The sequence below is a fragment of the Anabas testudineus genome, chromosome 17 (genome assembly GCF_900324465.2).
Source record: "Anabas testudineus chromosome 17, fAnaTes1.2, whole genome shotgun sequence".
NCBI lineage: Eukaryota > Metazoa > Chordata > Actinopteri > Anabantiformes > Anabantidae > Anabas > Anabas testudineus.
In genome coordinates, this window is record NC_046626.1 from 4000922 (window position 1) to 4025077 (window position 24156).

The following is a 24156-nucleotide window of genomic DNA, read 5'->3' on the forward strand; positions in this document are numbered from 1 at the left end:
ACCACTTCAATTTCTGCAAAGTTTCACAGGACTTTTATTTCAGTCACCTCTGATTATCATGTGTCTTGTAAATTTATTAGTCCAAAAAACTTTCAATGACTTGCGAATTGGTGGCCATTGTGTCGTGACTATTCACGACAGGCTTTGAGTATAGTTGTACCCTTCCTGGAATACAGTTTGTCCTATGCTTCACAGCAGGACTGACAGCGACTGTCATTATACAGTATGCCAGTTACACTCGAGTTGTGCAGAGTTTCTTAGCCTTTTAGAAAGCATTCACGTGGTTTTCACTGGAGTAACAGTGCTTTAATTTTGAGTTTGATGGAAAGTTCATAACAATGGTGGATTTTCTCCCACTCAAAATTTTAAACCTGAAATTCAGGCAGTTACATAAACTGTATATCACTGTTGTCTTGCATTTTAATGCACTGGACCTTTAATAACAAATGCGGAGCAACGACCTGGTTGGGTTGAAGGAGAGATTGTGGTTTGGGTTAAAAAACTAAAGAAACAATAGTCAGTTTGAAACAGGCAACAAACAGCAGAGTCTCAGCCTGTGTTCTGTCACTCACCCATGTCCCCCAGCCTCCTCACTACGTGGACTGTCAGTATTTAAGTTGCCATGCTTGCTAGTGTCACTTGCACTGGTAAATGTTCCCAAAGTAGTATATGTATCAATAAAATGCACTTAGGGTATGGATACCTGGTGGTTACATGGTAGGGACCCTTACCGAAGGTGATTTCTTTTTTTTTTTTCTTTTTTCATTTTTATGACCTGCAACTCTCCCATCAGCCACCAGTGATGCCAATAGCATGGGCATAACACTAACTGATAACATGATAACTAATAACAACCAAAAGTTTTCAAAGTAATTTTTACTCTACATAATTTAAAATATTACATTCTTCTTGTAGGGATTTGTATAGTCCTGAGGACATTACCACATATCCTTTTGATGAAAAAATACAGCTTTTATTTGGCAGCATTAATTGATCATGATAATGATGAATTTATTATCTTGAAATGCAGCTGCTTTAAATTCAGTGATGAATGCAAGCAGCACACTGTAAGTGCAGCTGATGTTCTGAGAGGCTTAGCGTGTGATGTGTTTATTTGATGCAGATGTTTTCATTTTGTGTGCTAGGTGGGATGTTTTAAGCTGAAAACTGAGAGTCTTTACAATTAAACTGCAATCGCAGGAATATATTTTCCCCTTGATTACCTTCTCTTTTAACATACTGATCAAATGTTCAACCCAAATTGAAAAGCTACAAAACATTTGATCTTGCAGTTGAACGTCCAGTTTTTGGCAGTCCTGCACATTCTACTCCCACCATCCATCCCAGCCACCTGCTTGCAACTTGCTTTCTGTTAAACACGTTTCACCACAACATAATGATTACGTTCCCTACAAAAACACAACCACCATTTGCCATTTAGTTATACCGAAACACTATTTATGGAAGACAAGGTTGCAATTATCACATGGTACAGACGCCAAGAACAGCTAGCAATACAATTATTATTTTTGTATGCCATTATCTCAATTTATCTTGTTAATTTGTTTTGTTCTGGAAAATAAAGCTGTTCTCTAGATAATGATAGATAAATGGATAGAAAGGAGATACAATATCTCGTCATCACAAGGTAACTGGTAACAGCGTCCAAAATGATTGCATCATGGCCTTTCTCTTTTCTTTTTTTTATCATTGAACAATACTTTCTCTACATTCATCATCTTATTACAGAAGCTTGGTAGTTTCCTATCTCTAATTCTGTTTTGCCATCAAAGACCAATGCATTTCCTCTAAATGCATTGGTCTATATTATTGTGTCCATGTAAAATTTCATTTTAATGACAGAGCAGATGGAAATAAGACAATTACAATATGGCAAGTGACATGTGACAAAGGTCACCAGCAATGTAGATATAAATAAACTTTATTGCTGCTGCTACCACTCACTCCTCTGCTAATGAAGCTACCAGTCCCCGCTAACAAGCTTAACAAATGTCTCGGATATCAGGCAGTAATTGCAGGGAGACTTTTCCCTCTTCCTAATTACTGATATTTCCTGCTCCACCGATTGGACCTGCAGCATGCAGAGATGGTGGAGGAGGGGTTGGGTTATTATATTCCATTTGCTGGGACAGCTCCTGCAGCAAGGCTACACTCTCTGAAATGTCTTCCATAGGTTATTTATAATCGCTAGGAAGTGGTAGAGCGAGCGAGGCTGAGATGGAGCGTGAGAGAAAGAAAGGGAATTTGTTGAGCAGAGCGAAAAGAAACTGAGGAGGAAATAGAGGAGGAATAGAGCTACAGTGTTTGGGGGTAGTGGTGGAGGACTGTGTACGTGTGTGTATGTGAGAGAGAGAGAGAGAAATTGAGATCTAGCAACTTAACCTGTGTTAACCTTTGAACCTCTCAAAAGCTGTGGGCAATTTCTCATCAATACTACTGCACATTCCTTCTGTATATGGTTTTTTTTTTTCCCCACCTTCTTCTTCCTTCTTACTTTGGTTTCATAGAAGTTCATATCTGCCACAAATGGAATATTTATGCCTCCATGCCGGCAATAGCCAGGGTTCGAGGCATTATCTTTTCAGGTTGTCTGTTTATCTGCATGGCCACCCAAATTTGTGAATGAGATATCTAAGGAATATTTACAGGGAATTCCTTTACATTTGGTACAGCTGTCCACTTCCTCCTCCTTGAGGACCTGTTTAGATTTTAGTGGCCAAAGATCAAAGGTCAAGGTCACAGTAACCTTATGGTCATTCAATAATGGGAGTTAATGTGATGTCTCAGTAAAGCTTTGAGAATATTTCTTTAAATTTGGCACAAATTGTTATTTGGGATCAAGGATAAATTAATTAGATTTTGGTGGACAAAGGTCAGGGTCACTGTGACCTCATGTCTCATTCTTGTCAATGCTACAGTTCATTTTCATTGAATCTGGCACAAACATCTGCTTGGACTCATGCATAGACTTACTAGAATATGAGTCTAAACGAACATGCATGTAAACTAGATCACTAGTCAATGGAGGCAAACAACCACAATGCAGTAATTCTAGTTTATGGCTGTTCTATTTTTATAATTTGGATGGCATATTCATAACTTATGATATTTATGTAATGTTTTCTCATAGGGACTAGTCCGAACAATGAAAAGACACTATACCATCATGCAACCTATATAGCTGCTTTAAGTTCAACACTGCAATGTATAAACAAGTCTCTTTATTGAAAACAGAAATTTCAGACAACCTGTGATTCTATGAGAAATCTGTGCTACTGTGCTATTTTAAATGGCACTGATCAATACAGTTAGTATGAAAAAGCATTAGAAATTGACTTCTCAAGTGTACTCACACACTTGAGCACAACATTCTCATAAGGAGTATTTCACAATATGGATAATTAAAGAAAAACAACATGATACAAAGAAAACCATACTAGAGTCCATACATAACCATTGTTACGTGTACTAAAAAAGGACAAACTAATATCAAGTTTACTACATTAACAGTGTATGCAGATTCATGTACTGTATAAATTGCACCTGACATTAACATAAAACAATTGCTTTGACTGTTTGTGAACCAGCTTTTCACAAATTGACAATGACAGACAGTGAATCCATTATTCTAAATTTGTGCAATATGCAAGGTGACAGAAGCCGTTGGAGGATAATTGCTGGGGAAGCAGGCTCCCCAGGGAGGTGTGTTTTCTTGTTGCTTTGATTCTACATACACATGAAGAGATTTTATGTTAAATCCTATAGCTTGTCAACAGCCTGAGCTTCTGAGCCCCTGTGATGAAAAGTGATTGAAACACACTCCAGATACAAGCGATTCTCCACTCTCACTACTCTGAACTTTACAAAGGTTTTCTTTGTGTAAGCCAGGAAATGACTCACTAGATAATTCAATATTTTCAACCCCTGTCAACCCCCTCATTCAACCCATCTCAAGTTTTGCTGCATAAGTACAAATTTGTGATATGAGCATTCATTTGCTGTAAATAATCTAATTTGGCTACTGGTGCAGTAAAAAGTCCTAAAATAAGCAGCACGAGAAGTAAAACAAATATTTCAAGGATTTTTGATGTAGTCAGTTTAACTTTAAGCCTGTTAATGTCCAATAATAAGAGATACTTAAAATAACATTAGTTTGCTGGTTGATGCTGAAGGCGCCTCTTTGCCTCAGTATGAGATGCATAGGAGTGTCCATTGACTGCCAAAATAACCCAGGCATGTCAATATTTAATACTTAGTGCAGTGGTGTAGAATATTAAGCCAAAAGCTTGTGTAGTGAGAAGGACAGGGAGGGTGAATGATTGAACAACACGCAGGACTTTCCCACAGGAGACTCAAGTCCAGTGTGAGATGTCCAGGAAGTTTTTTTCTTCTTTCTTTTTTTTTTTATCTTTTCACTTTAGGCTAACCCTGGATTCTTTGCGCCTAGCTCTAACTGAACCGAACCAAACCATAATGCTTCCACAACTGTAACCAAGCACTTATGATTGTTGTCATGACAACACGTCTGACATGCAGGTATAGTTTTTCCCATGGTGTCAAACAGTTATGCAAAAAGGCATGATACACCTCCAAATGCTCAGTATTTGATGATATGGGAAAACGAGTTGGAATATACCAATGTGCCATTAAACTAAAACTTGAGATAAGATATTTTTTTTACATACATGAGAACTTAAATTTAAGTATTAAATCCTAAATTGCATTTGTGTACGTATTGTGCAAAATATATACTTATTGTATGTGTGGTGTATAAACACTTTTTTGGGGTTATTTTTTCAGTATTTGTCATTTTGGATTTAAATGTTTTGTTGGGCTAAATCCTCTATTGTCCCTTTAAATCACACGTTTTTGCTGTGTAGATGAGCATTACCTTGTCTAAGAGGAAATTACTAATTAACATGCATGTGCAGTCAAACGTCATCTCACTTAGAACTACGTGAAGACGTTTTTGCTGCCTAACAGTTGTTTGATTCTTGTGCTGAATGTATCTCAGTTATATCAAGATGGACATGTGCTTGATATTGTTGAAATGGTGCCACAGTGCAGAAGTTTCAGTGGCCTTTCACACTACTTTTTTTTTTTCTTATGCTCCATTTTCAATTTCTCCCTTAGCTTGTTTGGATGAGAAGACAGTTCAGTGGTTGGAGAAGTGTTGCACCTGCTGTGAAGGTCAGCAGCCCTGTGTCCGATAAAAGTAACGCGCAGTAAACCTTCCCTCCCTCACCCTCTCTGTAATCTCTGTGTGAAGAAAATGCCAGCTTCCAGTCTCATTTGGAGAGATAAGGGCCTAGCCCCACATGCACCTGCCTGGACACCCACAGCAGAATAAAAGTGAGAGAATAAATATGTAGATGATAAAAGAAAATGGAGGAAAAGTTAAAGTGAAAAATATACCAAAACATACAGTAGCTCCATACTGGAAGGTTCGAGAGGAAGTATAACTAGGTATAAACCGTTTTATGATATTCTGTGTGTGTGTGTGTGTGTGTGTGTGTGTGTGTGTGTGTGTGTGTGTGTGTGTGTGTGTGTGTGTGTGTGTCCTGCTGCTGTCGAGCCTTCACTGTAACTCCCAGTTGGCAGGGTAAAATGGATGGCCCCTGCTATAGATTTTTGGAAGACAAGTCCCTCAACAACCATCTTATATCTTATTACCACCAACCTGAGATGCTCAAATTGATCTTTATCGGTGTAAAAAAAAATAAAAAAAAGAAATTCCCTGTGGAATTGTCGACCTTTATGGTTTTCACCTTTCATTAGTGATTTTTTCTTTCCTCCCATGAGTGTTTGTGTGTGTGTGTGTGTGTGTGTGTGTGTGCACATGTGCCTTACAAGTGGAAACTCCAGGAGGCTCACCAACAAGCGTGATGGAGAGTAATTTCTGGAGCAGCCACTGCAGTAAGCATGTCCAAGGTGATAGCCCTCAAGTTGTGCTTAGAAAGGAAGGGAATGAGATTTTTTTTTTTAGTAAATCAAAAATCGAACCAGGGTCTTCTGCTGAGTTTCATCAAAATAATCTTACGTCTAAAAACTGCTGTCAACACAAAGAAGTTGTCACTGCGAAGCACTTTTTGTTGCTTTCAAAAAGATGTTTTACATGTGTTGACAGTCAAATACTTTCCATGGATTGTTTATGAGGAAGAGAGACATTGCTTGCACCATCACAGGCACACGGTTTCTCAGATTACTACAACAAGCACTCAGGGCGTTGTCTGTCAAATTCATGAAAGGTTTAAGATGCTGAAGTGGTAAACACTGGCAGAAGAATTGCAGTTGCATTTCTGATTATTTCTGGTGATTTTATTGATTTAAAGTAATTTCTGGTTAAATACATTCATTTCTACCCTGAAGAAGGAGAGGCAATAAAAAAGGCACTTTTCTTCCTTTAACTGCAACATCTTGTACAGTAGATTCCCTGTATGTTATTCCATGTCAAACAATGAAATATAATCCATTAAGTTGGAAAGTCTGAGATGTTTATCAGAAAACCGCTGCATATAAAAATGAGGTTGATAGTAGCAGAGTTTGTGACACATAAAACCAAACAGAAGGGGGCTAAAAAAAGCTCCTTAGAGCTGATGTCATTTGATTCACTATTGCATAATGTTTATGTGAAATGTTTGAGGTCCATGAGATTAAATGTTTACATACTATACTTGTTTGGCTGTCACTAGTGATGTCCCCTCCAATGTTAAAACTCTGAAGTCACATACATGTTCAGCAGCTTAAAGGTCCACCTTTTCTTTGTCACAACAGAAGCTGATTTTACTGTTGCCATTCAACAGAGCGTTACCATGTTGTTACCAGCAAACTTCTACCTTCATCCCATCTCAATACATTATAACTACATGGATTTTGTACCTAAAGTTAAGAATATTGTAGCTCTGCCTTTCATTTCATAACTTCAACAACAATGGTTGGAGCGCCAGACAACTTCTCCAGCATGTTAACAACCTACACTCAACAACAACCTATAGTACAGTACTTAGCCTTCAAGGAGATATAACTTTGTTTACTTAACAATAACTATTGGCTAATAAGACCTAATAGGGGCCAATTAAATGCTGTGACAATTTGAGTGCAAATTTCTACTTTTGTGGATTTTAAAGTTGTTTCAATTGGAATGCGATCATTATCAAAATAACACGTCGCAACTCTGCTTCACTACACATTTTCACATTGCTCTATTTGTTCTGGCAGCCAGCACCTTGTTAAAACTGTGTGTTTATGTGAAGTGATAATGCAACATTTTTGTTCCATTTGATTTAAAATAGTTCACAGTACTAATAAAGGCAGACTGAAGACTTTCGAGTAGATTGAAACCTTAATGAAAATACACTGACAGTAGAACTTGAAATTTGCTCTCCCTAAATGCGGATGACTTTTAAAAAATGTTTTGCAGTAGTAAAAATGGCATTCTGATTTATTAATCTAATAAACATCCAATGAGATAAGGCTTAATTTGTGATTATTATCACCTACCTGTTAGATGTGTCAACCAAACACAGGCGTGATATTCGTGTTGTATTAGATCCATTTTCCGACTTTTAGATCTGCATGTATTTGTGATATAATAGCAGCAGGTGTTTTTCATTCATCTCAATATGCCAAGTGAGCTTTCTGGTGTATTGAGCCTTTTCACACCAACTCAAAAGCTATTTTAGCAGCAATTTTCACAATAATAGCTCTATGACCTTTCATGCTTGTTAATGATCAGTGGGAGGAAATGAAAATCTATGCTCATTATTTGTTCATAATAATGCCTTTTAATATTGCATTGCTTTCTTGTGACACAGATGTGTTTTACTTTAGTATGGTTTTGGAGAATTAAAAACTATTATGTCATTTGCCCTTCACTGTATACTTATTTCTGTAGGTTTTCCACAGGCCTATGCCGCTTTATCTATATACAGTATTTATCCATTTATACTTTGATATTCAAACAGGTTTTTATTGGGGAAAAATGTCATTTGTTAGCTAATACCATTTCAAATGAAATGTCTGGGATAAAATAACACATAGTTTTAGTTACACATACTAAAGATATACAGTATATATATGTTATCTCTCTAGATATGTGCAATCATAGTGTACAGTATTTAAACATTCTCATCACTCAGCATCAGATAATGAAACTTTGTTCTTTGGCATCTCATACTGACATTAAGTGTATACCCTTTGGTATCATTATGGTAGTTGCATCATTTGTTATTGTAGTCAGCTGATGTTGACACAAATGTGTAGCCTTAGTGAGGTTATGACACGCCAAAAGACTGGACAAAGTAGCATTATCTTATGTCCTGAGACTGAGAATGGGTTGTTAGTATATGGGCATTATAATAGGATGATATGCACTGTAATTCTTGGAGTAGGCAGATGCAAAATCTCTGATTCCTGCTGCGTATAAAAGTTAGCACAAAGAAAAGGTCATCAGTCACAGAGAGGCCTTCTGTAGTCAGTGACAGATATTCTGGCTTGTAAGGTCTCAAGCAGTGATGTTCACTGATGCACTGCAGATGCAAACCTGGCCTTTACTAGTCATGCTTCATGTTATTTTTCCACCAGCAGCATTTCTAACATCATTACACCTTATTCCATTGTCTCTCTCCTGGATTCCACGTTCATTAAAGCTTCCTAGAGCCCCTCTCATCCAGAGATGCAACAGAAACTGACACAGGACCGACATCAGCTAAGAAACATTTTGCTACACTACATTACTCTGGTCTTTAATACCGGGAGAGCTCACAGTGCTTACCATTATAGCCAGCAACAATTCACAGTTCTATGAGAGGAAAAAAGAGCTGGTGGTGTGATGTTTGACTGTGAAGCATGCAGGAGGAAAAAGTGATAAATCATTCTTGGCTAAGATCTCTCTCAACAAACCCACAGTGTTGTAGGTTGAACACGAGATAGAGTGGCAAGAAAGACAGGTATTAGAGAAAAAGAAGAAAAGAAGACGTAGACACCATACATCAGACACAGTTTCTATTCCCACATATGGTGGATACTAGTTGAGGCAATTTGTTGGCCTAACTAATGCATGTAGTTTCAAATACATATATCTTGGAGGTCTGGAACATTTCTGCAAAAGTTCCAGAGAAGGTCCCTTGGGTGAGTCTCACGTTTTTTACAACTATATGGACCATCCATCACCACAACAATGAAGACACATTTAAAAATAAAAAAAAAAGCATAGTATTTATTTCTTATAGTAGTGTCAGAACCTGGCTCATAAAGGGACACAACAAGCTACAACTGGTTACTCAGGAACAAGGGAGATCTGAGATGGATGAATCAAGGTGGTTAGGAATGCAGCAGATATGGACAGTAATAGTCAAAGCAAAGCTGATACACAACATGAACTGAACACACTCAGAATCAGGAAGTGAACAGGTAGTTGTAGGTAGCACGGGCTTGGATGGGGATGGGTTTTTCAGAAGTAGTTGATGTGGGGAGAGAGTGGTGCAGGAGGCGTTCCTGAGACAATGAGCAGGGTCAATGGGAAGTGGAGTCCAGAGAGGAGATGGTGTGGAGGTGAGCACATGGCTAAGGTGAGTCAAGGAGTAGGAGGCTAAGAGGATTCCAAAAACAAAACAATATTCAGAGCCGCAATCAATTCCAAGCATTAGTCAGAAATCCAGGAGAGCAGAGAAAGAGAGAGGCAAACAACCCAAGGTCCACAATCCAAAAGAATAATCCAGAAGGGAGAAAGACAGGTCAGAGTCAGAGGGACTTAAGAATACCAGGGGTAGGCAGAGAATTACAGGTAAACAGATTAGGTTGGTAACGGGTTGTTAGGAAGCAGGTACAAGGCAAAAGGCTGGACACTGACATGTGGCTAAAGAGGCACAATCTAGCAGGGAAATGAGGGTTGCAGATCTGTATATGTAGGAGGTGAGATAGCACAGGTGAAGCTGATAAGGTAATCAGAGAGTGAGCCGAGGGAGAGGCACAGACAGAGAGCATTAATCAAACCAAATATGGACATGAGAGGAAGTGAAACAAGAGACTTTTTTGGACACTGCTTGTCCAAAAAAGTCACACACTCTAATGTTTAGCTCTGAGGATAAAATGCATTTGCCTTGGCATCATTTCGATAAGCTTCTGCAATGTCACAACATCAGTGTGTACACCATTGCAATGACCATTGCAATACAAAGTCGGTTCCACTCTTTCACAATTTGAGCCTGATGAATCCTGGCATTGTCATCTTGGAATATGCCCATGCCATCAGGGATGAAAAACATTGATGGAATAACCTGGTCAGTGACTATATTCAGTAGTCAGCTGACCTCATTCTTTGGACACATAATGTTGCTAATCCTAGACCTGAGCAACTGCAGCAACCCCAGATCATAGCACTTCCCCAACAGGCTTGTATGGTAGGTACTAGGAATGATGGGTGCATCACTCCACCCGCTTTTCTTTTTACCCTAATGCTCCCGTCACTTTTGAACAGGGTAAATCTGGACTCATCAGACCACATGACCTTCTTCCATTGCTCCAGAGTTCAATCTTTATGCTCTCTAGCAAATTGAAGCCTTTTTTTCTGATTAGCCTCACTAACAAGTAGTTTTCTTAAGGCTACACAGCTGTTCAATAAAATGTTCTTACTTTCACTATTAAATATAGCCGTGAGTTCTACAGTTTTGTTCCTACTACCTATTTGATTTCACCAAATGTTCATCATCATCACATAATCATTCAAGTGTTTTTTTTTTCGACCACATTTCTTCTTCAAAGATGATGGTTCCCCACTATCCTTCTAGTTTTTATATTTGTAGTTTCAGCAATCTCCTTAGATGTTTTCTGTGCTTGGTACGTGCCAATAATTTGACACAGAACAGAATCAACCACATCTGGTGGTCATTTCCACGACCACCGGATGTGGTTGTTTAAGAAAGGAGCAGCTACTTACTGCATCAGTTAGGGTTAAATAACTTGTTACCAGCTGAAACATAATTATCCCTGCAGTAATTCCAGTAGGAGGCTCTGAGAGAACATTTGAGACTGTGCTATTTAAGGGAAAATGTACACACTGTGAAAAACCCATAGACAATATTGCACAAAGAAGGAAAAAGCGTACAATGTAAGTGAAAGGTTAACAAAGTGAAGCTGATGCACACGCAAAGAGAACATGTGGAGAAACACTCTGACAGACAGACAGCATTACTGGACCCTTCAGCGTCCATGAAGGAGATGTCACTAATGGGCTTGTCAGGCTACGGTCAGCAGCCCTAATCAGCACTTAGACAAACAACGTCTGCTTGCAGTCCGCCATGCGACACATCCTGCTTAAAACATAAAGCTTCCATCAAAGTGCACAGAGCCTTGTCAGATACAGCCATAGATAATTTTCTGCGTCTGCTTATGTAGGTGGGTTGTATAAAGCAGGATAAAGGAGGGCCTTGCTCAGCTAGGCTTGCAAAGGTATAAAGAGTGTAAGAGAGCAGGGAAATGCTGCCCATGTATTGTTGCATTAAAGCTTTGTTGAACTTTAGAAGAATTTTAGCTTGTGTAGTTTTCTAGCTTATGATGTAAGACAGATACTTTCCATTCTCTTTATCCATTGATCCATGCCTGAGTGAGGGGAATCAATTTTTTCCTCTCTGTGATCCATTGGCTCATGCATGCTCAAGCCTCACTCTTAACACATTCCTGTTTATTAGTATGGCTATTTGTACACATTTGGAAACAAAAACACTAAAGTTTGATACATTTATCTTGAACTTTTGCCAAATCTTTTCAGTGTTTTGTGCATAGTGATAAAATAATCCTGGAATCAAGTGGGTGGAAACATATGGGGAGAAAGCAATGCAATTTAACATTTTAGCAAAAGTCAACATCACTTAGAAAACAGGGCACCACTTGATAACAGAATTTATATTCATATTTAGGCATATTCCATATAAAATTTTATGGTGTGTGCTTCAAGACTAGAACTACCAAATAAGAAACTGTAATGAAAGCATACAACTCTAAATCTATCACAAATCTAAATATAAAATACACAATAATGTATATAGGACGCTTTTTTTTTTTTTTTTTAATCATTATCCTTTTTTTTTTTGGTGGCCAAACTGGACATGTCATTAGCTGGACTGCAGTGCACATGTGATGCTGTAGAGTACTGTTGCTCAGTTAATTTGGTCTATTCTTCAGCTGTATTTCCTGTGCGAACTGGGAATTGTGTGTGTTGAGTGAAGAGTGAACTTGTCATGTCTGCTCTTCTGATGAATGTGCCTTGCTGAACAGTGAGGGTTTGGTGCAAAGTTGTGCAAAAACAGGCTGGACGCCTCCACTTGTCTACTGATGTCACTCATTTGGATGCCGAAAGAAGGCAGAGATGTGGGCATGAATGACCAATATCTCTTCCCTCATCGCATGTATGTTTACTTGTTCACCATTTAAAAACTGTTAAAGGGATATTTGATAATGAATTTCACTCAACACATCTGCATATGATGTGTAGATAAAAAAAACTAAGCTTTACTAGATGGCAATGGACTGTCAGCAACTGGAGCAAGGCCTTTACATTACTGTATATGTTCCACAGTAGTAGCCACCATCTCCATCGAAGGGACCTTTCTATAGAACCAGGAACCTTATGTGGAACTTAAGTTCTCTACATGGGTTTCTGGGTCCTCTACCTTCTGTGTCATAGTTCTACTCCTCCATAAAGTCCATGGTCTAAGTATTGTACTTTCTGAAGGTTCAAGGACTATCAGGGCAAGTCCTGCAGTGCTGAATGTAACATTCACAGCAGTTAAGCAGAGGGGTTGTTTGTTTGCAGTAAAGCAGTACAGTATGTACAATGATCATTGCAAAAGAAAAGCAGATAGTGGGAACTGAGAGATTGTGAGGCTACTTTTTGTTTCATCTTCCCGGGGTTTTGGCATTGCTGTGGAAATGCAAATCATAATGTGCTGGAGGGAGTTTTACTGCATGGGAGTTTCGTGGACTTTAGTCCTTGGAAAAGAAATTGTCAAGAACTTTTTGGCTGAAATTCACATTTAGTATTTATAAAGATCATCCACAAGGAACAAGCATCAAACTTGTCTATGATCACACATCTGATTGATCGTAGGGCCCATGTCATCTTTAAAGAACAACACAACAAAGTACAAAGTAGTTCCCGCATACAACACAAACAGCAGAATGTTGAGACAGTTGGCAACGCATGCAATATAGTGAACGCTGGTGGGTGAACAGCTGCTTTCAAGGCCTAGTTTTCTCCATTCTTCTTCAGTAAACTGATTAGTAATTAAGAGTAAATTAAACCAAAATATTATAATCTGGTTCCTCAGCTTCATCAGTGATAAGATCCAGGTTAATGAGCAATTACAAAAGTAAACTGGTTATCTCCTTATTGATAGACGGGGGAAATATGCTTTGCCCTGTGGCTTGAGAAGCTGGTCAGCAAGATTTTAGTGTCTTGCTCATTACGATGATCGAACACTTTCAGGTGCTGTGTCCAATCACTGGTGCTTTATAAAGCTGTGCAGTTATTTTTGCCTCAGTTATCAGAGGTGTATTAAAAGCCTAATGCAGGCATTTACTGTGTGGCATCTGTGAGTTGATGCTGATTGTCATGTTGAAGTGATTGATTGTGCTGCTGACATGGGGAGTTCAAGTGTTGTTACACTGCAGCGCGTACATATTGTAATGCATATCCTCCCACGCTACTCACTTTTCACTCTCTGTCAGTCATCTCAACTTGTCAGTATCTCACTTGTACTAAAACATACAAACTCACACTGCTCCTGCCTTTCACACAAACACATACACAAGCATAGTGACAAACAGATGTCTTCCCTTTTTTTGTTCATAGCCACCACGCAGAAGCAATCACACCGGATCTCAGCTTGGCTTTGCAGCTGAGGGAGACGCACACTTTTTAATTTACAATTTGCTTGTGGTGGATACAGGCAAAGAATGGCCCTGCTGTCGTGACTTATCAGGTACAGGCAGCGTGTGGCTTTCTGCAGGTGTCGCTTCAAACGCTTGTGCACGTATATGCACGGACGCATACGGAAAATTCTGCACAACACATCTGAGAAGCATTGCCTCTCACACAGATTAAGCGCTCTGATGTATTCCATTTCGCCGGCTTGGAGTTTAGAATGTATCACACATATACAGACACGCAGCACACACTGACTATTGTTTATCTGCATCTCATTCAGTTTCCTCTTTGCTGCCTCTAATTCTGTTTATCATTTTTCTCCTCTACATACAATAAGTGTGATCCCTCCAGATCGCCTCCATTTTAATGCAGTTTTCCATCTCACTGCTTTCCCATTTACTAAGCTACTGCCTGCTTTGATTTCCAACATTCTCAGATCAGCATGTTCCATAAGCATATAATGTTCATCTTGGCCAAGCACATTTATAAGGTTATGTATGATTTGCCCTGCATTTGTTTGCTGAACAGTGGAGCATGTGCACTGGTGGCTCCCGTTTCCATAACTTGCAGCTGTTTTCATGATCCACTAGCATCATCTAGTGGCTAAAAGGAAGTACCTCTCCATTATTGAAGTCAGTGAATTGCATTATTCTACACAGGCAGGAGGAGAGACACGTTCGTGATGGTTTAGGATATGTCTGCAGAAGCCACAGAGGTGTCAACTCAGGCATTTACTTTAAAAGCCTCTGTTAAAAATGAGGCCGACGATGTCAGGGGCTAAAACCCTTCGCTTTGATCACGAAGATGAGTGTTGATTTAATGAATCATCGTTCGGCAAAAAGGTCTGATGAAAGGTGACATAAAGGAGGATATCTGCATATCTCTAAGAGACAGTAAATTAAGGATTTCACTCCAAAAAGCTGTAATATATTAACACAAGCAGTGTCTGATGATTACATGCTGTAATCTCCCCGTATTCTCTCTCATGCCCATAAACATTTATAGGCTTGACAGCATATTTCCGTAAACAGGCAGATTGACTTAAATCAGTCAGTGGCAAATGAAGGGGAGTTTTCGCTCGCTTGAGAGAGTGGGAGTAAGGCTAGATGTAGAGGTATTATGTGGATCTAAGTAGCTCTGAGCTCCATCTGTTGTGTACTATGGAGATGATGAGTCATTCAGCATGGGTCAAAGCAACCCCAAATCCCCAGATTCATACCAATGGGGACACACACCCCCGCTGATAAATATATCTTAGTAAATGCTCATGCTACCATATTCCCACCATGCATCTGTCCTGTGTCTATAGTTTAGTGAGGCCTATTAGGACCCAGCAGGTGGCAAAGACAAACATCCTGAAATCTAAACCCTCACCACTGTACAAAATGAACAAAATTGATGCAACATAACTATCTTTCTGATGTTGCGCATTCTTCTTAGTCAAAAAAGTGGCACCGTGCCACAAACCCAACAGCTGTCACAGATTGGATGAAACTGGATAGCAGCAGCAGCTAGTGCATCTTTGAACCACTGGCCTCAAGCAGAGTTGGCAAACTGATTTCTTTCTCCCTTTGCACCTCCAGATTTTTGTCATTTTAACACCTGTACTCTTCAGTCCTAACCAATGTTGGCACAAGCAACATCACTTGAGGACATTTATCAGACTTTACTAACTCCTCCTGGTGCCACAGAAATGCTTTATACCACTATAAATTGCTATTGTATTGGAGTAGTCCTCCAAGACCCACACACTGTGACTTGGATGTGTAAAATCAGTTGCGTTCACCATTGAGTTTTACTGCTACATAATGTAATGTTGAGTTATAACTGCAACAAATTATCAATGCAAAACTAACTGAAGGTTAACAATTAAGATAAATAACAAGTGGCTAATATGTTGAAACTCAACTGATGTCACAACCTACAGACAACAGAAATTTGCTGCTAAAATATCCACTCTCCAACCATTTTTCTCTTCCTTCAAAGTAAAACACAGTAACACATTAGACTTTGGAGTTGAACTCAGGTTTCTGGTGTGGCAGTCCACCTGTCAACTCATTTAAACCCTTTTTGTTCGAAAAAATATTTCACATCAGTACATTATCATTATGTGATGTTCCGTTCGCTTCTAAACCGTCATCACATTTGTTTAGTTGCCTAACAATGTGTTTTTTAGGTAATAGAGTTGAATAAAATACTGGACTATACCGTAGGCTTATTACAACATTGTTTATTTATATCACTGTAGGGATTAATGTGGGAACATTTTATTTATGATAAATGCAACATCTCCTGCATCTGTTCCTAGTTTGCCCCATTGATTTACGATTTACACATTTTCACACATTTACAGGTGCATCTGCATACACTGCATAGAATTTGAAAAAGTCTGCTGCTGAAAAAAAGGGCAATGAGTTAGCAGGCCATATCAACGAATTAGTATAAAAGCAAAACAATTAGCCAAATTAGATTGAAAAGTTCTGTAAGGCTGAGCCCAACTACAAAAAACTGGATTTTCAGCAAAAAACTGCAATGATAACGTTACTCACAACCACACAAGCAATTACTGATATGAAAAATATTGATTAACAAAACTTTTATTTTTACCTATATGTAAACCTTGAGCTAGCTTTAGAGCTATTTAACTGCAAAGAAACTGTGTGAAGAAAGAATCACTTTCAGCTATTCTAAAACTGAAATATGTTTACTCAAGCATAAAGAAAACCCACATACACTCAAACGCACAGACGTAGGCTCACAAAGATTCCCTGAGTTCTCCACGGTCAGAAATAAATCAAATTAGGTTGTAGCAGGACAGAGCAGAGGAGGAGGTTGGGGAGGTTGTTTTTTTCTGTATTTTGTCGTGTCATCACTTTCCTTTGTGAGACATCACTCTGTCAAACAATGATTACATGTAATGAGCTTTGTGAGTTTGTGCTTGCATATAAGTTTGTGCATTTTCCTCAAGATAAGCACTATACTGCTAGTCCTTAGGCTTCCCTTAGAGTCGATTTGTTAATGTGCGTGGGTTGATACTGACAGTTGTTTAGATGCTTAGATAAGTGTACGAATGCACCTTTTAGAGTTTACCATAGCTAAAGGCTGACAGAAGAAAAAAGGGGGGAAGTGAAAAAGTAAGCAAAAGAGTAGGGATTGCAAAGGCAGAGGAAGTATCAGACAATGTGAGTGAGAGAGAAGAGATTGGTTTTCTTGTTTCAGTAGAGAGATGCAGCGCAGGAATATTTTATTAGGCTCCAGCTTTCCTCCCTCACACCTACCACACATGTATTTGCATTGCAAAAAGAGAGCGTGATTGTGCCTTTGAGAGAGGAATCAGAAAGAGGAGGCGCAGCAGAAAGAGACAGAAGCTGAGGGTGACAAAACAAGAAATACACTAAGTGAAGTTCAAAAATGCATGTTTCCCTTTAAGTGACAGAATTAGAGAGTTAGGTTCTCAGAGTGGCGTCAACGTTTACGGTGGGGTTCCAGGTTTAGAAAAACTGAAGAATAACCATTAACATTTCTACTCCAGTGAATGATGGAAGAAATTCTACTTCAACTTGAATGTCCTCTCATCAATCAGCAGTTGGCGCCTGACTGGCTACTCACATGCTTCAACAGACGCTCTCTCATCTCCTCAACACCCTCCAATTTTTCCACCTATTAACAAACAAATTATGAAACAAATCTGTTATAAAACTAGAGCCAGGCCTAAATTTCCACACTAAGTAGTGAACTTTTCCTAAACATGAGCATTTAAAGGTCAGGTATTCATTTTCTCCCATTAACTTTAGTTGCACAGTGGCCATTTTCAGTATGATTGTGAAGAGCATCAATTTAGCACTTAAAAGCCACTTATTTGGTGTTAGCCATGCTATATGTCACCTCAGACAAGCTTCATCACATAATGTGAGATTCATAAATCAGCAAAGCAGCCTGTCAGGAAATATGTAAACACTCATTAGGCAGTTACTGAACCCAGGAGCTGGTTGGGTAAGTGTAAAGCTGCTCTTGATGTGTGTCAGTGACTCACTAAATAGCCAAGAGAGGCTTTTCACAGAGTGTTTTGAGGCCTGTTTTCCCGTGGTGTTAAAGGGAACAACGGTTATGTGCAAAACAACAGTAGCTGTGTCAATTTATGGGAAATATAGAAACAAACAAAGCAACTTGTGTGCCATTACTGGAGACTGTTAACAAGTCACAATGGAATATCCTGTTTTTGCTGTGTGTTGCTTTTCTAAAACACAGAAAGTGGCAGTTTGGAAAGTAGTTAGGAATAGTGACATACCCTGTAGATCAGAGCAAGCCTCTGCTAGAAAACTATACTATTAATACTATTAATTTAGAGAATAACTAAAAGTATCCTTTAAATTCCTCTGTGACCTAATCCATGTTAAAATATGTATGTATTGTAGCTGAAGTACTTCTCCAGAGGATGACATTTTGAGTAAAGTTTTTCATGTAGAGCAAGTCAACCAAAACCACAGCACACAACATCTTAGCCAGAGTAATCGTGTGACATCATTTGAACTGAAAATTCAGATCATGCCATAACGTGTGCATAAGTAAATGTCCAAAAAGCTCAAGGAACTCGAGTAATGTGGTAAAGAATACTGGGACAAAATTCCTCCACAACCATGTGAGAAACTGCTACGGGTCAAGTCATACAGGATTACTTCAAGTTATCATTGCTAAAGATGGATATACAGGCTACTGAATCATGGGGGTACTTGGTTTTGCCCACGTTTTTTTTTTTTTCTTTTGGCTTCATTTTGGTAAATTAATAATGGCACCATGAAAAGGGTAAGATTTTGATAATGGTTTTACATATAATTAAAAGAGGGGGTATTGATTTAAATACATACAGTAATATATCCAAGATACTGGATGTATCTAGATTTATGGTAAAACGTGAAGTGGAGAAGACCTGGTGCGATGATTTACTGTGGATGTTTGGCTATCAGGTGTCTTCAGGCCGGGCTGTTCATCAATTTTAATATCCCCCTGTGGTCCCAGCTGACACTGAACACTGCTGAACTAAACCAAAACTAAACTGAGCTAATCATTGCCAATCTTCTTTGCCCTACAAGGCACCCAGCTGTCTTAATATAACTGCCACATTTAATTTCCATCTGCCAGGAGGTGGCAAGTGAAGATAGAATGATGAGAGCTGATTAGTGGGAAGTGAGCCAGTCTGACAAGAACAGATTAAAGTTTGGCTGGTCACGAGTGCAAGGACATTGACATCCTTGGCAGCATTTAGATGAAAAAGTCTGTGAATGCAAATATTTTGTGCACAATGCTACACACACTCACATGATGACGACTGACTTCTTCACTGGTTATAATTGTTATTTTTTTGTCTTTATGTGTTCATTTCTTGATGATTTGCTGCCTCTAAACACTCCAAGCAAAAGTCTAACGTTCTTTATTGCCTTTGTCTAGCCAGGTGGAGTCACACTGTGAGAGTGTCCAGTGCTTGATTTCATTGTCACCTGAATGTGACTCAGCCTTTGATCAGACCACATTTATCTTTATATACACAATCCTCCGATTGCTAAAGGCTTTAGGTTGATTGGTCTCAGTAGGAGACCATATCTTACCAACTTCTATTTGAAGTGTGTTGCTCTTTCCCTTTACTTATTTGGTTTTTGGTTTGGTTTATCAACCTAAAGGGACTGAAGGGAATCCAGTGTGTTGAAGGGTACCATGTGGCCGAGGTGTACCACACAATTGCAAGTCACTTGCTAATGCCGCATTGACATGGTGCACCATCACCTTTTTGGTTGTGTGTTGATATGATAGGCATTTCTCCTCTGGACACCTACCACACTGAATTTCTAAATAAAACACTCAAGATCGGATTGAAATCCATTCACAAATTGAGTAAGGGGGTTCCTTCCTTTACTTTCCTTAAATAAAGGAAGCTGGAACCCATGGACATGCTGAGTTTCCTCCCTCACAATACTTTGTTATGTCTTTATTGCAGCTGCCTTCAGCTGCAATAAAGTTTGTGGGTCTTTCTGTCTTCAGTCTTGTATTCAGTATGTAAAAGGTATGCTGTACCAGGTAGAGATCAGGCAGTTGACTTGGCCAGTGAAGATTTCTTTGGCTTGAAAAACTTTTAGATAGCTTTTTATGTATTTTAAGTATCATTGTCTATCTGCAATATGACACAGTATCAGTTTTGCAGCGTTGGCTGAATGGCATAATACTGTGGGTAATCATTGCATTTTGAAGGACTGATTCAGAATTTATTAACCCTTACTTTGAAAGTAATAGTCAGATGGCCATATGAACATTGTTCATACGGACTATTAAGACAACACTTCTGAATGCACTTCCAGTTTAAGTGAAAGGGCCAAATTCACATTCCTTGTTCTGTCGAAAAATACATTGGAAATATCAGTCATATCAGGTTTCAGCTGGATGAATGAAGTAAAAACAGTTCCAATGTTTCAACCTTTTAAGTACAATGTCTCAACAGGAAAACACAAAGTGGAAATTCATTTGATTGTTTAAAAATGTATCCTGTAAAACAAAAGATTGAATTCCCACAGAATCAGCACCAAGTTAATTACAGTCAGCCATCAGATGACTGACAAAGGTCCATGACCATGTTTATCACTGTTGTTGTCAATGTGACAAACAGACAACCCTGCCATTATTTATATTATGCAGATTTTTTGGATAACTTTAATCAGCTTCTTTAGCAGAGAAGAACAATAAGCTCTGCAATTGTCTACAACAGCATTAGTCACATTAATATGATGTTAGTTATTCAGGGATCTCCCCAGTCACCTTATTTACCAGAGGGAAATGTGAGCCGCATTTATTGTCGCTGTAGCAATAGCCAAATATTTACACTCCTTCTCATGGATCCTGTGAGAAAGTCTCCAGATAGGGAGATGTGGGAATGTGGGAACCCATTATTGCTTTGTAGTTTTGCCATGTTGCTAAAGAGAACAGAATTGTTTCTTTGTTCAGGTGTAATTTACTAAATTAATTTAATGGCCTTACTTGAACCAGTTATTTCACAGTTAACCCATTCGCTTCCATTTATCTGTTCAGGTAACTCACCTTCTGAGGAGTCAGAGGAGCGTGACAAGGAGTCCAGGACGCTGACCTACCCTGCATACATCGCCAGTCTGCTGGACACAGGTGCGAAGCGGATGGCGGCTGGCGTCCGCATGGACTGCACCAGCCAGGGCCAGTGTCCACGCTCCTGCCACCTCTGTCACATGAGCCCAAGGGCAGCGCAAGGGCGGCAGCAGTCTGAGCCCGTCCTGTTGCAGATTACTAAGGCTGCACCTATCTATGAGTTAGTGTCCAACAATGAGACATACCAGGTAGGTGCAGTCATTTTTTTTTTGTTTTCATCCTCAAGGTTCTTATCATAACTATCAAGGACAGTCTAATGTCTGAAAACACATTCCTTTTAGCACACATCTCTCATCCTCCTGAATTGGATCTTGTCACTTGTTGTTTCTGCATATGATTAAAGGAAGAATTTACTGTCCAGTGTTCTTGTCCCCATAAAGTTTTATTTTTGATCAGCAGAGCAGCAACTGATAATGCATAAATGATTCCAGGAAACTGTGGGTGTGTGATGACCCTCTAAGTCCCTCTAATAACTAGTATTCTGCAATTAAACAGACCATTTATATGTGGGTGTTTAAGCCCAGTCAAACCTCATCATAAAACAGGTTGCAACAACACACTATCGTACGGGGAAGTCTTTCTTTTGGAGCACCATGCCTTCCTCTGCAGTCAGGATGCTGTTCCATACTGTGCTGTGACTTGTTTGACTTCATCAATACTGGACGCCTATAGTGCTTCTACTCCTGCAGAAAGCAGGTCGATACATTGCTGTCCACCTTCCAGAGGTGTCAGGCTTTCATCCTCAAGCTCCAGGACACACATACAGCTGGTTATTGACTGAAGCTTTTTCGAGGTTACTGTTGCTTGACTGTGCAGCTGCTGGTGTAGAAAGGCAACATATTGAATAAAAGTGCATTCAGAATGTTGGCTCTCACTGTTACAATATGAAGTACGATAGTGTGATCTCTGAAAAACGTTTCTATACACAGTGCATGGGCACTTGAATGGATTGTGCAATCTTACACAATCATTGGATGGCAAATCATTTTTTACAACTTAAAATTCTAATGCCAACAGCAGGATATCAATTCCGACCTCGCTATACTGTACAGTCTTTGTAAGCTAGTGAGCAGGTCAGAATAACAGACTAATACAACAGATATTTGTAGATCATTCTACCATCTGTCAAAAATAAAAAGTTTTATATTACAAACTTATTTAATCAATGCATTCATTTGAAACAGACTAGACTACCAGACCCGTTCTTGTTATGGATGTTGATGACTGTTTATGAACTATTTTCACTTGCCTGAGACATAGTTTTCATGAAAAGAACCCAAATATAACCACCTGGTAGTAACTGTAGCAAATGATGGTTGCTGTATGTCCCTTATCGATTGCCTTTTTGCCTTTCATGGAAACCTTCCTAGTAATTAAAAAGTAAATATCAGGTAATTTGTAGGAAAATGTGAGAAACATTTAAAGTAAATTGTCTGGAAAGTAAAGGCCCTGCAGAATAATACGTTGTCCAGAATTCACTTTAAATTCCTCCTGGTAGTTTTTAAGACAAGGTTCTGCCCAGTATACCCTCAGTATATGGATTTCTCGTGGTAGCAAGAACAAGATCAGGAAGAGTGCATTTATTCACTGAGATCAATAAAAACTACATGGTTAAAGTAAAACTTAAAACTTCTGTTTTCTCAGGCTTGAATGAATGAATAATATGTGTGCTTTTTGAGAATGTGTTTTGATGGCAATACTGGTTTGATGTTTATAGCTGTATAGTTCCCATGTATATATTTTAATACATTTTCTTTTTTGTTTTTGTGCTTCTTTTATATGGAAAGCACATTAACGTTCTTCTGTAATGAAATGTGCTCTCCAAATGAATGTGCCTTGACTTCTGCCTTACAATACATGTCACAAAAATGATTCAGAAATGATGGAATATGCTTCAATATGAATCTGATTCTTTTCTGCTTTGTAATTCCAAGTGTGAAGAATGAAACTAAAGTCGATGCTAACATGTAATACAGAGTTATACATATATATTAGATATACCTGTACAGAATATAATAACTGTACCTACAAAGAATAGCTGTATAGTTCTTATTGTCACCACGCCTTCTCCATTACCTGGCTTAAGTCCTTCATTAAAGTCACTGAGGAATTAAAAGAGGTGTGCAGTAGAGTGTGTACCAATTAAGAGGGTATGCAATTTTATGATGTTGATTGTTATTTTATCCAAAGTGAGTTACAAGACATCTCCTACATGGAGGGAAGTAATCCTACCACTACACCATCCAGTCGTTTAAATCAGTGCAGTCGTTTGATAAGTTCCCATGTGAAAGCCATAAAGTGCAATTTTCCTGTTTTGTATCCATCAGAGGATTTTTGGTGTATGTATCTGCCCCATTTCTATCTCCCTTCATTATAAAACATATGGAATGTTTAAACTGGGAAAATGTACCATTATAAGATTGTTCAGTTTAAACATTTTACAACATCTTTTCTATGTTCTTTTGTGAATAAAATATAGGTTTATCAGATTTGTAAATCATTTAATTCTGTTTTTATGTAGATTTTACACAGCCTCCATTAGTAAACATTAAAGTAATATGTGGAACAGTCACAAGAGTGTTTACAAGAGTGAGTATTTTACAGTTGAATATTAAAATGTTTACATTTTGTGTGCTCATCTCTCTCTCTCTCTGTCTTTCTAGGCTCTTCAGGAGGCAATGATGAGCTTGCTGTGGTGTTCAGGGAAGGGTGATGTTATCGATGACTGGTGTCGGTGTGATTCCAGTGCATTTGGCACAGACGGGCTGCCCACCTGTGCTCCACTTCCCCAGCCTATGTTAGTACCTTTGAATAAAATTACCTTTCTCCAGACATGACTCTCAAATGGGCTGTGGTAAATACTGGTTAAATTCACTCAAAGTTATTTCTTGTTGGAGATTCACAGAGCTCATTTAAAAAGATGCAAAGATTACAAAAATTCACAAAGGTACAGTAAAGAGATGCAAAATAAAAAACAAGACATACACAAACTACAACAAGTACAAAGAGATGCATCTAGAAAGTGAGGCAAAACAACTGTACAGACGTAC

General features: G+C 38.7%; 1 protein-coding gene across 6 annotated transcripts in view; it reads left to right on the forward strand.

The window, feature by feature from the left end:
* The window catches only part of astn1 (astrotactin 1), a 335466-nt gene that overhangs the window by 271740 nt on the left and 39570 nt on the right, over nucleotides 1-24156 (forward strand). For all 6 annotated transcript variants that reach the window (XM_026373631.1, XM_026373633.1, XM_026373635.1 and 3 more), the window contains 2 exons: nucleotides 21017-21294; nucleotides 23770-23903. In XM_026373631.1, coding sequence (XP_026229416.1) covers nucleotides 21017-21294; nucleotides 23770-23903 — 412 coding nt within the window. The remainder of the gene's footprint in view (nucleotides 1-21016; nucleotides 21295-23769; nucleotides 23904-24156) is intronic.